The 14,252-nt window shown below is 45.2% G+C and overlaps 1 protein-coding gene across 4 annotated transcripts in view; it reads right to left on the bottom strand.

The window, feature by feature from the left end:
* Nucleotides 1–14,252, bottom strand: part of APLP2 (amyloid beta precursor like protein 2) — a 75,225-nt gene that overhangs the window by 2,905 nt on the left and 58,068 nt on the right. For 2 of the 4 annotated variants that reach the window (XM_039470413.2, XM_039470415.2), the window contains 8 exons: nt 13,151–13,309; nt 12,162–12,290; nt 8,354–8,453; nt 6,404–6,556; nt 4,850–4,885; nt 1,297–1,382; nt 543–617; nt 31–186 (listed from right to left, as the gene is read on the bottom strand). In XM_039470413.2, coding sequence (XP_039326347.1) covers nt 31–186; nt 543–617; nt 1,297–1,382; nt 4,850–4,885; nt 6,404–6,556; nt 8,354–8,453; nt 12,162–12,290; nt 13,151–13,309 — 894 coding nt within the window. The remainder of the gene's footprint in view (nt 1–30; nt 187–542; nt 618–1,296; nt 1,383–4,849; nt 4,886–6,403; nt 6,557–8,353; nt 8,454–12,161; nt 12,291–13,150; nt 13,310–14,252) is intronic. The other 2 variants (XM_039470414.2, XM_039470416.2) reach the window with 1 other exon arrangement.

The raw sequence follows: 14,252 nt of genomic DNA, 5'->3' as shown, positions 1-14,252 counted from the left end.
CAACACGGCCCACAGTGCAGCCCAGCTCACCTCCACAATCCCGTGGCTGATGGTGCCATACTGCCTCTTCCTCAGCATCACCAGGCTGATGACAATGACCGTGGCAATGGCCACTGCAATGACCAGCAGGCCAATGAGGGCAGTGCTGCTCAGACTGAAGTCCTCCTGCAGTGGGCCCACGGATTCCTACGTAACAAAGCAGACGTGGAACAAAGTCCCAGTGACCATCTGGCAGCCGTGAGATAAGTAAATAACCGAGGGCCACGCTCCTTGCAGGTCGAGCCCCTAAAACCCAGAGTAGCACCAAGATTCTGCTTTGCAGGGAACCACCTATATGTGGAGAATGCCCACTCTTCCCAATCTCCATGAAGATTTTAATTTTAGCTTTCTTATCCAAAAGTATGGGAAGCTGGGATGAGGGACCCTTATTAACACACCAGGTATCTCTCCCGCTTTCTACTTGAACTGAGAAGGTCCAAAGAAGAAATATGTAAGATCGACATAAAACCTTAGGTTCTAGAGTTCTGGAGCTAAACACGTACCCGCTCTTCCTCAAGGCCTCCAACTCTCTCGGCATTGAAAATCATTTCTTTAACGTCCAGCGTCTCATCAATGACCTGAAACATGGGTAGAGGGTGAGTTTGGTATCACTGTCTCCTTCCCCTGCTACTTGCTGCTTTGATGGAAGGTACCTGTGGGATCCCCCATTAACCAACCAGTTCAGTCACAGCCCTCCCTAAACCCCTAATGAAAGGGCAGGTATGGAGGGAAGACTATATTATGGCAGCTGATCCTACAAGGGTTTTCACCTGCATGCATTTCCTTCAAGTAACCATTGTAGAGAAATATTTCAGAACAGATTACCAAAAAGCCACATTTAAATATCAAACTCAGTTGAGGATAATCCAGAACTATAAAGTGACAGAAAACACTAGATTAATAAAAGGGGGTATAAACCTAAGGCAGTATAAAAACCAAACTCAGCTTTTCCATTTTCAAGTTATTAACTCTCTACTCACTTGAAAGTGGCCTCTAACAGGTTATTCATATCTTTAGTTGTAAATATATTCCTACTCTACAGCAAGAGATGAGCTACTGCTGAAAAGGGCTCTTTAATCCTTTTCATACCTAGATGCTAAACACCACGGCCAGTCTGTGAGCGCCGTTGGAGCCCCCCAACCTTCTACTGTGTGGAAAACGAACAGAGATGGGCTCTGGAAGCATCTGACATGAGGTCACTCACTCTAATGAGTCTCAAAAGTAAAACGTGTCGGGCACAAGAAAGAACAGGCTCACCATGTTTTCATCCACTTTATTCTTACTGTTAATCACTTTCTCTTCAGCACCGATCAGTCCCCCGTCCTGCTCTCCCACTCCAGATCCTGTGTGGAAAGAGATCACGGTTGAGTTCCCAAGGACGTCCCATCTCAAACCCAGTGCACAGAAGCAGCAAAGTCTCTCCTGAGGGCCAGTGAGCCCCTCACCACGCACCTCCCCCCTGCGACTCATCTGCTACTGCGTTCACATGTCTGAGGGTGCCCCCTGTGCTCTCTAAAGATGAATGAGACAGGCATTTGCAGAGGACCAATGGGTATAATGGAGGAGGAGGGAGTGCTTACTTGTCTCCAACTTGGAAAAATGAAATGCAAGCCTTCAGAGAGAGTATTTATTGTAAGATACATAGAAGCAGAGCCCAGGGGCATCCTAGCATGGGAAACACACAACACCATTATAGGAGCACCTACTACCCTCAGCCTGCTCCCACAGCACACATCCTCACAGCTACCTGGGACATAGGTCAGTCCACAGGGAAATCATTCCGCCTCAAATACCCTCCCCAACCTAAACTCTTATTTTTCCTTCGAGTTTTAGTTGGTCCTGGGGAGATTCCCAGGTGATAGCATTTACAACCAGTTTGTAATTACGGATTTCTTACTGCACCTTCCACCATGCTGAATCCCTCTCAGTGCCGAGATCCTAGATGCTCATATCCTAAGTGGCTATTAGAAGACAAACAGGAAGGAAGCATTCCACTGACAGGCAGAATTCTATCAGCGTGGAAAGCACCTTTCTCTAAACGGAGCAGCAAGAATAGCAACTCTCCTCTTGCCAAGGTCAGACATCGCCCGAGCAACGTCACCCGTGTGTGGCACTTCGAATGTTAGTATCCAAATATGCAGCACGGACCCAGAGAGGGAACATGAGAAGCAGTCCTCTATTTTTAGTTCCAAAGCATGTGATTTCTAGCTATTATGAGAATTCCTTATTAATAACAAATATAGTTCAATTTAAATGTCTGTGATTTGAGTCTTTTGTAACTAGATCAACCTGACAGCATACTTGTCATTCTAAGGTAACTACCAGCAAGTGAGATTTCAACATGAGGACATGCAAAGCACTGCGTGCTGTCCCTGGGCTGGTCAAAGGCAGGCAATGGCACAGGCACAGCCACAGCAGAGCTTTCTGCCTCACAACTAGACTTGTTCTTAACACACAGCAATTAGTAACAGCTTCCACAGCTGCTGAAGTTGCAGGCTAGCTAATGCAATGCAGTCAGAAATGATGCGATTTTTCTAAAGCGCCAACTTTAAAGATTTGCACGACTTGATTTTAGTCAAATCAGAGATAGCTTTTGTCTCAAAATGCCCATGAAATAGCAATACTGCATTCCAACTATTTGAGAAAGAGAGATCTGAAAGGGTGCTGCCTCAGCAAGGATGCTTATGACCAAGCCCAATTAATTCTAATTCTGAGCTCCTTCCGTATCTTTCTCTCAGAATTTTTTTTTTTTTTTTTTTTTTTTTTTTTTAGACAGAGTTTCGCTCTTGTTACCCAGGCTGGAGTGCAATGGCAGGATCTCAGCTCACCGCAACCTCCGCCTCCTGGGTTCAGGCAATTCTCCTGCCTCAGTCTCCTGAGTAGCTGAGATTACAGGCACGCACCACCATGCCCAGCTAATTTTCTCTCAGAATTTTAAAGCTCACACGAGCAGAGAACTTATTCAAAAATTAATGTGGCACTGAGCCAACCAAAGGCCTACTGTTGCCAGACACGGTGGCCCATGTCTGTACTTCCAGCATTTTGGGAGGTCAAGGCAGGAGGATCGCTTGAATCCAGGAGTTCAAAACCAGCCTGGGCAACATGGCGAAACTTCGTCTCTACTAAAAACACACACACACAGAAAAAAGTAGGAAGAGGCAGAGGTTGGAGTGAGCCAAGATCGCACCACTGCACTCCAGTATGATGGGTGACAGCAAGACCCCGTCTCAAAAAACAAAAAGAAACCTACTGCTGGTCCAGACTGTTATAATACTTTTTTTTTTTTTTTTTGAGACGGAGTTTCGCTCGTTACCCAGGCTGGAGTGCAATGGTGCCATCTCGGCTCACTGCAACCTCCGTCTCCTGGGTTCAGGCAATTCTCCTGCCTCAGACTCCTGAGTAGCTGAGATCACAGGCATGCGCCACCATGCCCAGCTAATTTTTTTTGTATTTTTAGTAGAGACGGGGTTTCACCATGTTGACCAGGATGGTCTCGATTTCTTGACCTCGTGATCCACCCGCCTCGGCCTCCCAAAGTGCTGGGATTATAGGCTTGAGCCACCGCGCCCGGCCCAGACTGTTATAATACCTTCTAGGTGGTATAGCCCCCATGTTTCTTTAAAAAAATAATAAATAAATAAATGACTTCAAGACACTGAAGTTAATGTTTAAATTGTCCCCAACTCACAACAGTTAAGTATGAAGGCAAAACCCAGTTAAACTTCTAGAAAACTCATCTTTCTCAATAAACATTTGAGTTGTGCTGTTGAAAGGAATGTCGGCACAGTCATCCCCAAGCATAGGCATATCCAAGTAGAACAAAACAAAGCATCTACACGTAAGTGATTTTCATTCAAATCACACTTTGTGTTCTGAGAACAACCTGAACACCAACTTCTTAGCCAGGCATCACCATTTGGCCCACCCATAAGAAGTCTCCCAAAGCCAAGGGCGCGCTCATGTAACACATGATGGACGTGAAATGTTGAAATGATTCACAATGACTGGGCCGCCCACTCACTTGGGAGACTCCGCGACACTAATTTAGGTGATAAAATCACGTGGCTCTGGAGGACAGAGAACTGGGTGCAAATGCTGGTTTCTCCACTTCTTAGAGGAAGTCATGTCATCGCAGAAACTAGAGCTACAAACCCTACTCATCCTACAGGGACGTTCAGCGGACTAAGATCAAGTATGCAAAGCATTCCACATCGTGCTTTACAGAACGCTAACTGTTTTTGAAAACTGGAGACTCAGTACAGTGAGTTGGGTTGTCTCCACTCGTTTCATCCACCGGTGTCTGATGTTCTGAGGAATGCTACAACTCAGGAGACATGATACAACTGGCACAGACAAGGGCAAGGAAAGCCAAAAAGAAAAGATGTAAATGGGAATTGCAGAGAAAAAGAGGGAGAAGAGAGACTCTCCACCTGACTGCAAATTAGGCATATTTATATAGATACAGCAGTTCACAACCATCCTAAGTTGGATATACTTCTAAACATCTACCCAGATTAAAAGGGTCATGAAATCTATTTTGGTTGCTGTGCACTCTCTGGACATCCCAGAGGGAAAGCTTAGCATGACCACATGGTAACCAACGCCACAGAAATTGGCCTCAGAGTGCCGGAGTCAGGACAGCTTGTTAGCAACATGGAGGTGGGGCTGCTCTGACTCCACTCACAGCTGTGTCGGAAGAAATGAGGTGGGGAAAGCCAGGTGATGGCATGAAACAGAACATGAAGCTTTGGACACACTGGGGAGTGGAGAGGAATGAAGGTCTTAAAGGGAACATCTTGGACAAACCAACCTTTCTTCATTGGGTGGTACAACTCCGGCTGAGTGTCTAGCAGAAAGGAAAACAATAAAAAACAAAATAAAATAGCACAAAAGGAGATTAAAAATGAAAATGGTTTCTTTTAAAATTTCTATCTTAGAGTTTCTCTATAATGTGAACAAAAAGTATTCCTCCTTTAAAAACACCATGCCTGAAATATCCCCTAAACAAACCAGCCACAGGGTCACAAGCCACAGGCAATCACTGGACAGTATCCTTGATAAGAGAGAAAAAAGTAGTAAGTCTGTCTTGGGCCTTCTTAGGGAAACTCTGGGAGATGCCTGCACTATTTAGCTTAGCTCACATAATTATTTTTCTTAGAAAAAAGCAAAAATTGAAGTTAGCATTGGTTGTGGTTTGCTGACAGGGAGCTAAGGTCCTGGTTCAGGTATATCCAAGCTGCTCCGACTCCCAAAAAGCACGTAAGAAGTTGTCTAAGCATGGCCACCCAATAGACCCATGGAGATTTGGGAATGGCATGATGCCTCTTCATCTATATGCAACTTCCTCAGATGCTGTTTTATTTCTGGAGCGCCAACTGCTCCGAGATAACTAGTTTAGAAGGCATTTCCGTTAAGGTCTGAAGGCTAAGCTGGATGCACCCCCACCCTCCACCCCCGACCCCCAATTTGATGCCCTCCTGAGGCCTCTGTTCCAGTGCTGTATCCAGTCAGGTCTGTGACTGTACCACAGTGACTGTAGGACCAGACTGGCTTGGGTTTGCCTCCTGATTCTCCACTTAATAAGCTACGTGACCCTGGGCAAGTTACTCAACCTCCTTAAAACTCATTAATTCCCACAAGGGGACAGTCGAGTACCCACCTGTGAGGGTTACTTCGAGGATAGAAGAGTACCCACTGAGATGCTTAGCTAGAGCTGGCATATAACATGGACTCCATAGCTGTGGGCCATTCTTATCATTACCCCATCATCAGCAACATCAACCAACAGAACTGATGACACAGGCTGCTCTCTGAGCACTGGTCTCAGCAACTTGTTTATTTCTGGACCAGACTCACAGCTTTTAGAGATCCTCTTAGACACTGAGAACCAGCAGAGGAATAGAGGAAAGAAGGCCTGCCTAGGAGCCAGAGGATCAGTTTCTTATCCCCACCTCACGTCAGAGATGTGACGGTGCGCCAGCCCTGTCACCTCCTCAGCCTCTCCAGCATCTGCTTCCCAAGACAGCTGGGCAAAGGTAACAGCGTAACAGGAAGGGTGCTGTTTCAATTGCCAAGTGCCTCCCATGTGTGAGGAAGTGCCCAAGTTGGAAGAAGGGGGGTCTGAAGTCACCCATCTTGAAATGGGAGAAATAGTCCTAACTTAATGGTGATATTGACGTCAATGATTTGAAGGCATCTAGCAGGATCCTTGTACACACTAGGTGCTCAATGAATCCAGTCTTCCTTCCCCTGACTCTCAACACGTAGTCTCCCAACTCAATCTGGTTTTAGGAAAAACTGATTTAAAATCTCTCATTTTGTCCTCCCCCTGCTGCCCAGAAGTGGCACCATCACCCATACACACCTTCGTTCTCAGGTAAGGCTGGGAAGGGGTGGAAGGGGTGGAATGGCGGGATCTCCTCACTCTCCTCAGAGCTCACCCGGACGTCCACAGGAGTCTCCGAGATGGAGGCAGTGAACTGGTCCACGTCTGCACGCTGCTCCTGAAGGAGCTCATCTGATGAAGACAGGGCAGGGGACAGACAGCAGGCTTCAGAGGGGCCTGGTGTGCAGGCACGGGATGCTTCAGAGCTCAGCGACCCCACTGTGACAACCGGCTCCTGCCTGAAACACCTTCCCTGATGCTGTGGCACTACAGAGCCCCAGCACCGGAGACCCCAGGGCACCGTCCCAGGCACCCCTGCCTCCGCCTCCACCTCCACAGTCCGGTTAAGTGGTCTCCAATGCCACAGATTTTGGGGATTTTAAAAATTGTACATATTTAAGGTATACAAAGTAATGATTTGATATACATGTACACCATGAAATGATTACCACAGTCAAGCAAACATACACAGCACCTTCCAGAGTTACTTTTTAAAAAATACCTCAAATCTACTCTCTCAGCAGATTCTTAGCATATAGTACAATATTACTAACTACAGTCCTCATGCTGTCCAACCCATCTAACGTATGCACCCCACATAACTACAACTACCACTTTGCATCCTCTGACCTACTTCTCCCCAATGCCAGTTTTAAATACTGACTATATACCACGACTCCCAGGCCCGAATCCTGGAGCTATTGCCTGATCTCTGCCTCACCTAGATCCTACTTAGATCTCCACATAACGTCCAACAGACATTTCTATCTTAACATGTATCAAGAGAGTTCCCAATTTCCTATTGCACTTCAGTCGGCAAAGGTACCACTATCCCCCGATCTGCTCACTGTGGAACCCTAAGTGCAATTCTTAATGCCACTCCCCCAACCCCACATGCAGCCCTGGGCATAGCCCTGCACACTTCCAGCAGAACACATCCTAGAGACTGTCCCAGCTGTACCCAGGGCGCTCCTTCTCCTACCCCATCACCTCTTCAGTGCATACTCCCAACAGCCCTCTCCTGGATTTCTATAATCGCTTCCTGGCCGGTTTCTAATTTTAATCAACTCCACACACAGCAGCCAAGTGAGCTCTTAAAAATTCATAATCCAGATCTAGTCTTTCCCTAGCTGAAAATCCTCTAACGGCTTCCCATTATCCTAGAATAAAATCCAAACTCCTTGATTGTGCTTAAATCTCTTCCTGATCTGGTCCATGCATACTTTGGCGCATCCCCTTTGCTATGTTGTAGCCACACATATCTACTCAAATGTGATGTCTGACTTTGCCCTGGGGCCTTTGTTGCTGCTGCTCCCTCCGCCACAGACGTGCTCTCCTGCTGCGATCTTACCATTCAGATCTCAGGCCACCGCCCCCAGAGCCAGGTGCCCTGACCAGCCACTCTCTACCACTCCACCCGAGTTTTAACTCTGCACAGCACTTATCACCACCTGACACTTGTTTTCTTGTTTTACTGTCTGCTTGTGGACCATTTTACTCTGTGACACACAGCAGACACAATAAAACTTGTGGAATAAATGAAGAAGATAAAGACCTCCTAAAGAGGAGGAGGAGGAAGAGGTGAGAATTTATATACAATCAGGTGCCTGAAATAGTCAGAATTAAGGAGGAAAATGGTAACAGGAAATCTAGTCTCTTGCAATTTCACACCCAAGATTTTCTTCCGCTAACAGAGTGAAGGTCAGTGAAACCCAAGGCTCTGTGGCCCACAGCCAATGCGTCTGTCCTTGGCTCCTCCTTCACTTGCCATGTAAGCTCCAGCGGATTCCAGACTTCTGAAGGCAGGGTGTGCTAATGCCCCACTGCCCGGGCCTTGCTTGCTCATCTCTCTCTACCCTTGCCCGGCTTTCACTCCTGAGCCTCTGTAAGAAGTCCCACATGACCCTGACACAAACAGCCGGTACCCACCAATTTCCTCTTGAATTTCTTGGGCTACATAAGGTACTTTGTAGAGCAGAGAGAGGCTTTGGTTCCTTCTTTCTTCAATCACGTGGAGATGTGTCATCACCTGGAAGCACAGTTATGGGGGAGAGGTGTTGTGATTGAAAACAACTAGGCCAGGAGGGAACCTGCAGCCGCAACATCAACACAACTTCTGGAAAAACCACTTTACAAAGTATATTCTCTACAGAGTCCAGCAAAGCAATGCTCAGGGGAGATGTATTAATGCTCACACCATATTGATTGACTGCTAAAGTATAAGAATGTGTTCAGCCGGGCGGGTGGCTCACGCCTGTAATGCCAGCACTTTGGGAGGCTGAGACAGGAGGATCACCTGAGCCAAGGAGTCCAGTCCAGCCTGGCCAACATGACAAAACCCTGTCTCTACCAAAAATAAAAATATTAGCCAGGTGTACCTACTTGGGAGGCTGAGGCTGGAGGATCACTTGAGCCCAGGAGGTTTAGGCTACAGTGAGCTATGATTGTGCTACTGTACTCCAGCCTGGCCAACAGAGCAAGATCCTGTCTCAAAAAAAAAAAAAAAAAGAAGAAGACGAAGAAGAAGAAGAAGAAGAATGTGTTCAAACTGTGTAATTCCCTCAGGTGACGTGTGAACTTATCCAAAGAGAGTGCTCCAAGTTAAGAAACAATTTATTTAAAAATACTCACTAGCTATTGATTGGATTTTCATATGAGGAACTTACTACTAATTATATTGAGTTTAAAAAAAGAACTCTAATTTGTACAATGTTGAACATTCAGTAAGGTTTTGCTGAGTGAAAGAAGGAAAGAATGAATTTCCACCACTGGTCAGATTAGATGGGATTAAAAAAGACTTAAATTACTGGCTGAGAAGCAGTCATGGCGACAGAGGAAACCATTACAGATTTTGCTTAGTGAAGCAACTGCTTAAATGATTATTGCTATTTTTTTAAAAATTCATGCTGAGGTACAGACCTGATTTTAAGCGAATGATAAAGGAAAATTCATCTACCATAGCTCACTGTCTTTTCTGAATGCAAAAGTTCTAAGGTTCATTTAAAAAAAAAAAAAAGCCATTAGAAGTGGTCGCTATTTTTACAGCTTTTCAGGATGGAAGTGAAAGGTGACTTGGGCTGGCATCCACCCCGTGACATGGCGAGGTGTGATGCTGTAGCTCCCACAAGCTTTTCTTTTTTTCTTTTTTTTTTTGAAATGGAGTTTCGCTCGTTACCCAGGCTGGAGTGCAATGGCGCAATCTCGGCTCACCGCAACCTCCGCCTCCTGGGTTCAGGCAATTCTCCTGCCTCAGCCTCCTGAGTAGCTGGGATTACAGGCACGAGCCACCATGCCCAGCTAATTTTTTGTATTTTTAGTAGAGATGGGGTTTCACCATGTTGACCAGGATGGTCTCGATCTCTTGACCTCGTGATCCACCTGCCTCGGCCTCCCAAAGTGCTGGGATTACAGGCTTGAGCCACCGCGCCCGGCCCCACAAGCTTTTCAAGCAAAGTTATCCCTCCCTGGTTAGACCTGCAATTACCAGACTTTTCCTAAAGACAGTGCTGGAAACCAGTGGATTAATTTTGTGGGCTTGAGGCCATTAACATTAAGGGTCAAAATGAAAACAAAAGTTAAATGGAAAGATGCTTTTATTGTAGATTGATGTCTCTCTGACCTTTAAAAGCAAGGATGAAAGAAATTTAATTTTATATCTGCCATTCTGTCAATCAAGGAAAGCACAAGAGGGCCTTGAAGGAAAAATGCAAATGGAGCCGATATGCAAGACGCAGGGGTTCAGCAACTGTTGTCCTGCTACACCTCCCCAGAGGAACAGGGAGCTTCACGAGAGAGGACACTTCATACACTCACAGAGGACAAGAACCGCAGGGTAGGAGACTGGAAATTAGTGTCTCCACAGCAAACCCTTGGCTATGGTATGGGGGTATCTCACTCATCTCCAGATAGGCAGATATGGCACAAGTTACAGCAGGCTGAATATCTGCAACTTTTTCTAGTGTTCAGAAAACACAACAGGGAACAGGCAGAAGGTTAATATAATCCAGCAACTAGGCTTTGCTAGAATTACAGCTAAGAGCAGACAGTAAGTAGTAGCAGACAGGAGAGCTGGGTTTTCTCCCCAAAGGTAAACACCTTTGGAAGCTTGATCTCACTTGCGGGAATTCTCTATTAATTTAATATACTGATCAAAATCTCTCCTTCCCTTTGACTCTCACCACACAAAACTGGCTAAAATACAACACAATAATTTAATTTTTCAACAGAACGTTTGGAAATGATTAAGTCTTTAAAAAAAAAAATCAAGTAGACCCAAAAACCCTAAGCCCTGTCAAGATGCATGCAATTTCCACCCAGGCCTCTTAAACTTTCTCCTCTTCTGCTACATCCAGGGTAACGCAAAGCCTTGAGCTCCAGGCCTACACCAGATGCCTCTCAGAGTTCTAATCCAGCCCTTTTCCACGTTCTTCCTACTCTTTAGAAGCCTAAGGTATTTTATTCCCCAAAACAACCAGCTTTTGAAGTAAACTCTGTACAACTAAGAACACCTGCTCTAGGCCAGGCACGGTGGCTCATGTCTGTAATCCCAGCACTTTGGGAGGCTGAGGTGGGCAATTACCTGAGGCCAGGAGTTCAAGACCAGCCTGGACAACATGGTGAAACCCCTACTAAACCTACATGGCGAAACCTCTACTAAAACTACAAAAATTAGCTGGGTGTGATGGTGGGCGCCTGTAATCCCAGCTATTCAGGAGAATCACTTGAGCCTGGGAGGTAAAGGTTGCAGTGGGCAGAGATTGTGCCATTGCACTCTAGCCTGGGTGACAAGAGCAGGACTCCATCTCAAAAAAAAAAATTAAAAAAAAAAAAAAAAAGAAAACCTGCTCTTCACCTTTACAACTAGCATGTGAGCTACTCAAGGGCACCCAAGGGAGTCAATCTGGCAGCAGCCGGTGCAGAGTCTGGCACACAGACAGTGACACACAGACCCTGGCCACACAGATGAGTGCTCAGCTCCAATACTTTTCAAAGGCCTTTAGGCACATTACCTTGCCATCCTCACACACAAAGCAGCCGTGGGGAAGGAGGGTTTCTGGGCTGATGGGCCAGCACCCATGCAGTAAGACAGCCCATGTACCCTGGCACTCACACTCAGCACAACGCTGTATTTACAATATGAGAGGAAATCAAATAAGATCAGCGCTGTTACCATAAGGCCCTCTAGGAAAACTAACAGGCTGAGCTACAAGACTTCCTGGTTTAAATGAAAGCTAGCAGTCTTGTAGGCAAGTTCATTTTTATGAATAAAAGAAAGTAAAACTCAAGTTAATATATGAACAACACTAACATTAGAAAGAGGAACCAGAAACAAACCTCTTTAAAGTCAAGCTGGACAAAGCCTAGGAATGTAAAAGTCTAAACAAAACTATACTGCACCAAACAAGAGACCAATTTTTAAGATCTGCTTGATAAATATACCTAGAAAAGGATCTCAAACACTGGTTCCAGCAATACCCTAAATCAGAAAGAAATAATATAAAAGAATTTAGAAATTAAGTACAAAGTGGTTAATATAAAAAAAGTATTAAAAAGATGTTTTAAAAATAGCACCCTTGCAAAAACCAGCTCACGTACCAAATGTCCTCGGAAATCAAAAATCCTTTTTTAAGGACTAATAACAAGCACGACTAGCAGTGCTGTGCAACCATCAGTCTAGGCATCATGTCCCCCACTGGAAATGCTTTCAAGGCAACAATTTCTACTGCATCTACTGTACCTGGGATTTCATCTGGGCCGCCTTTTCTGGGTCAACAGCCAACACATGCTGGTAATGACGGATGGTATGCAGGCGATCTTTGTTCTCAGCACGGACATAACGCCGTAAGGCCTGGAGAATGCGATGAGGCTGCAAGAGAGAACAGTTGTTTTAATATCCAGAGACTAGAGAATTGAAAACAGGCAGGAAAACAAAAGCTTAAAAAGTTCACTTAAGAATGTAAAGCTCAGCTAGGCACAAGAATGAAAGCTGTAACTTTGAAAACTTTTTTAGCTTACCAAGTAATAAAAAAAACTGTCTAGGTAAAATAGCAAAACTAAGTTCCGAAGTTATATTGGATCCTTAACATTAGGTATTTTTCAGAATCTCCAGTGGTTCCCTTCTTATCTGTCCTTTTTCCTTTCTCAGCCTCTGACACCTGAATTATAAGCTAGGTAGTCTCCTGTGTTGCCCAAAGAGAGAAAACTTTAACTGGCTTAATAAGGATACAAATATCCTCCTTCCTAATACTTTCCATCCCCCCAAAGCAAGGCAGGTTAGTGTTAAGGGACAAAATAGATTAAGACCACTCACACAAGAGTTTCAGAAGAAATTACTGTACCCCTTTCTTCATCATGTTATTTACAATGTAACTTGTTCCAAAGTCTTCATGAAAGGCACGTTTTCACTCTTTGAAAGGAAGTTCAGTAACTGGTGATTACCAATTTCCTGAGGTCAAACTTTTCTAGTATAAAACACACTCACATCACAGGTGGTATATGCAGGCATAAAGTGATGTAATGCTAAGCTTATATACACAGGTATTAGAATGTAATACCTTTTCCTCCCTAATCATCTTTCCTTAGCTTCAGCTTTGCCAGAACTTGTCATATGAATGTCATTTTTGCTGACCTGAGTGTCAGGCATTGGTCCCCTACATATACCACATGTCAGGGCAGGCAGCGCTAAGGGCAGGACTCATCAATGATTCGGCTCCGTCTGTGACTCACCCGTGGCGGGTCAGACTGCAAGGCAGCCAGGTAGTTCTCCAGAGCCATCCGGCGGCGGTCGTTCAGCATAGCTTCCACGCGGGCCAGGTGGGTCTCCACCAGCTGCTGCTTCTCACTGGCTGCTTCCTTCTCTAAAGCTTTAACCATGGCTTGGAAGTGCTAAACCAAGACAGCAGGAACCACATAAAATTTATGGCACCCAGGGGAAGCCTAAGCAAGCAACCTTAGACCCCAGTGCTTCTCCTTGTCAGTACCCACACAAGACAGTAACACGTTTGGAGTGGAGCAAGGGTAGGATCAAAGCCTACTTCATTCTACCTTCATTCGATTTCTACCAGGAGAATTATTTCCTTCTTTAAAGAGAGCAAGTTAGCACAGTGGCTCACACCTGTAATCCCTGCACTTTGGGAGGATGAGGTGGGTGGATCACCTAAGGTCAGGAGTTCAAGACCAGCCTGGCCATCTCTACTAAAAATACAAAAAATTAGCCGGGCATGGTCGTGCGTGCCTGTAATCCCAGCTACTCAGTAGGCTGAGGCAGAGAACTGCTTGAACCCAGGAGGTGGAGGTTGCAGTGAGCCAAGACTGTCTCACTGCATTCCAGCCTGGATGACAGAGTGAGACTGTCTCAAAAAAAAAAAAGAGAGAGAGCAAGTTAAATCTGAGTGTCAGAGGGACTCCTCAGTATCTGCATAACTGAACGTGATAGTGCCTCCAGGCCCAAGGCCTGGTTTCTATAAAAAAAAGGAAAACTGTCCTTCCCACATTGCAGCAGGGCACCAACTTTCAAATCTTGAGACCACTGACCAATGGGAGATACGTGGTAAGTTCTGTTGAAGCATTCCTGTCATTAGGTTTATGCCGAAGTAATTGCGGTTTTTGCCATTACTATCCATAAAATAATAAAGGGCAAGTTTTATCTGTGAGGTATCCGGCCAGGTTTACAGGTACAAGTCAAGCCTGCTGAACTTAATTTCCCTGAACAAGATGCACTGGCTTATATAGGAATTAAAACTGTTAGATTTTCTAAGTGATCAATAAAAAAGCAAGGGTTTTTAAAATTGCTTTTTACTTAAGTGTTAACATTAGGAGGAAAGAGATT

This window comes from Saimiri boliviensis, chromosome 6 (assembly GCF_048565385.1).
Source record: "Saimiri boliviensis isolate mSaiBol1 chromosome 6, mSaiBol1.pri, whole genome shotgun sequence".
Lineage (NCBI taxonomy): Eukaryota > Metazoa > Chordata > Mammalia > Primates > Cebidae > Saimiri > Saimiri boliviensis.
This window is presented reverse-complemented; position numbering and strand designations above follow the sequence as displayed.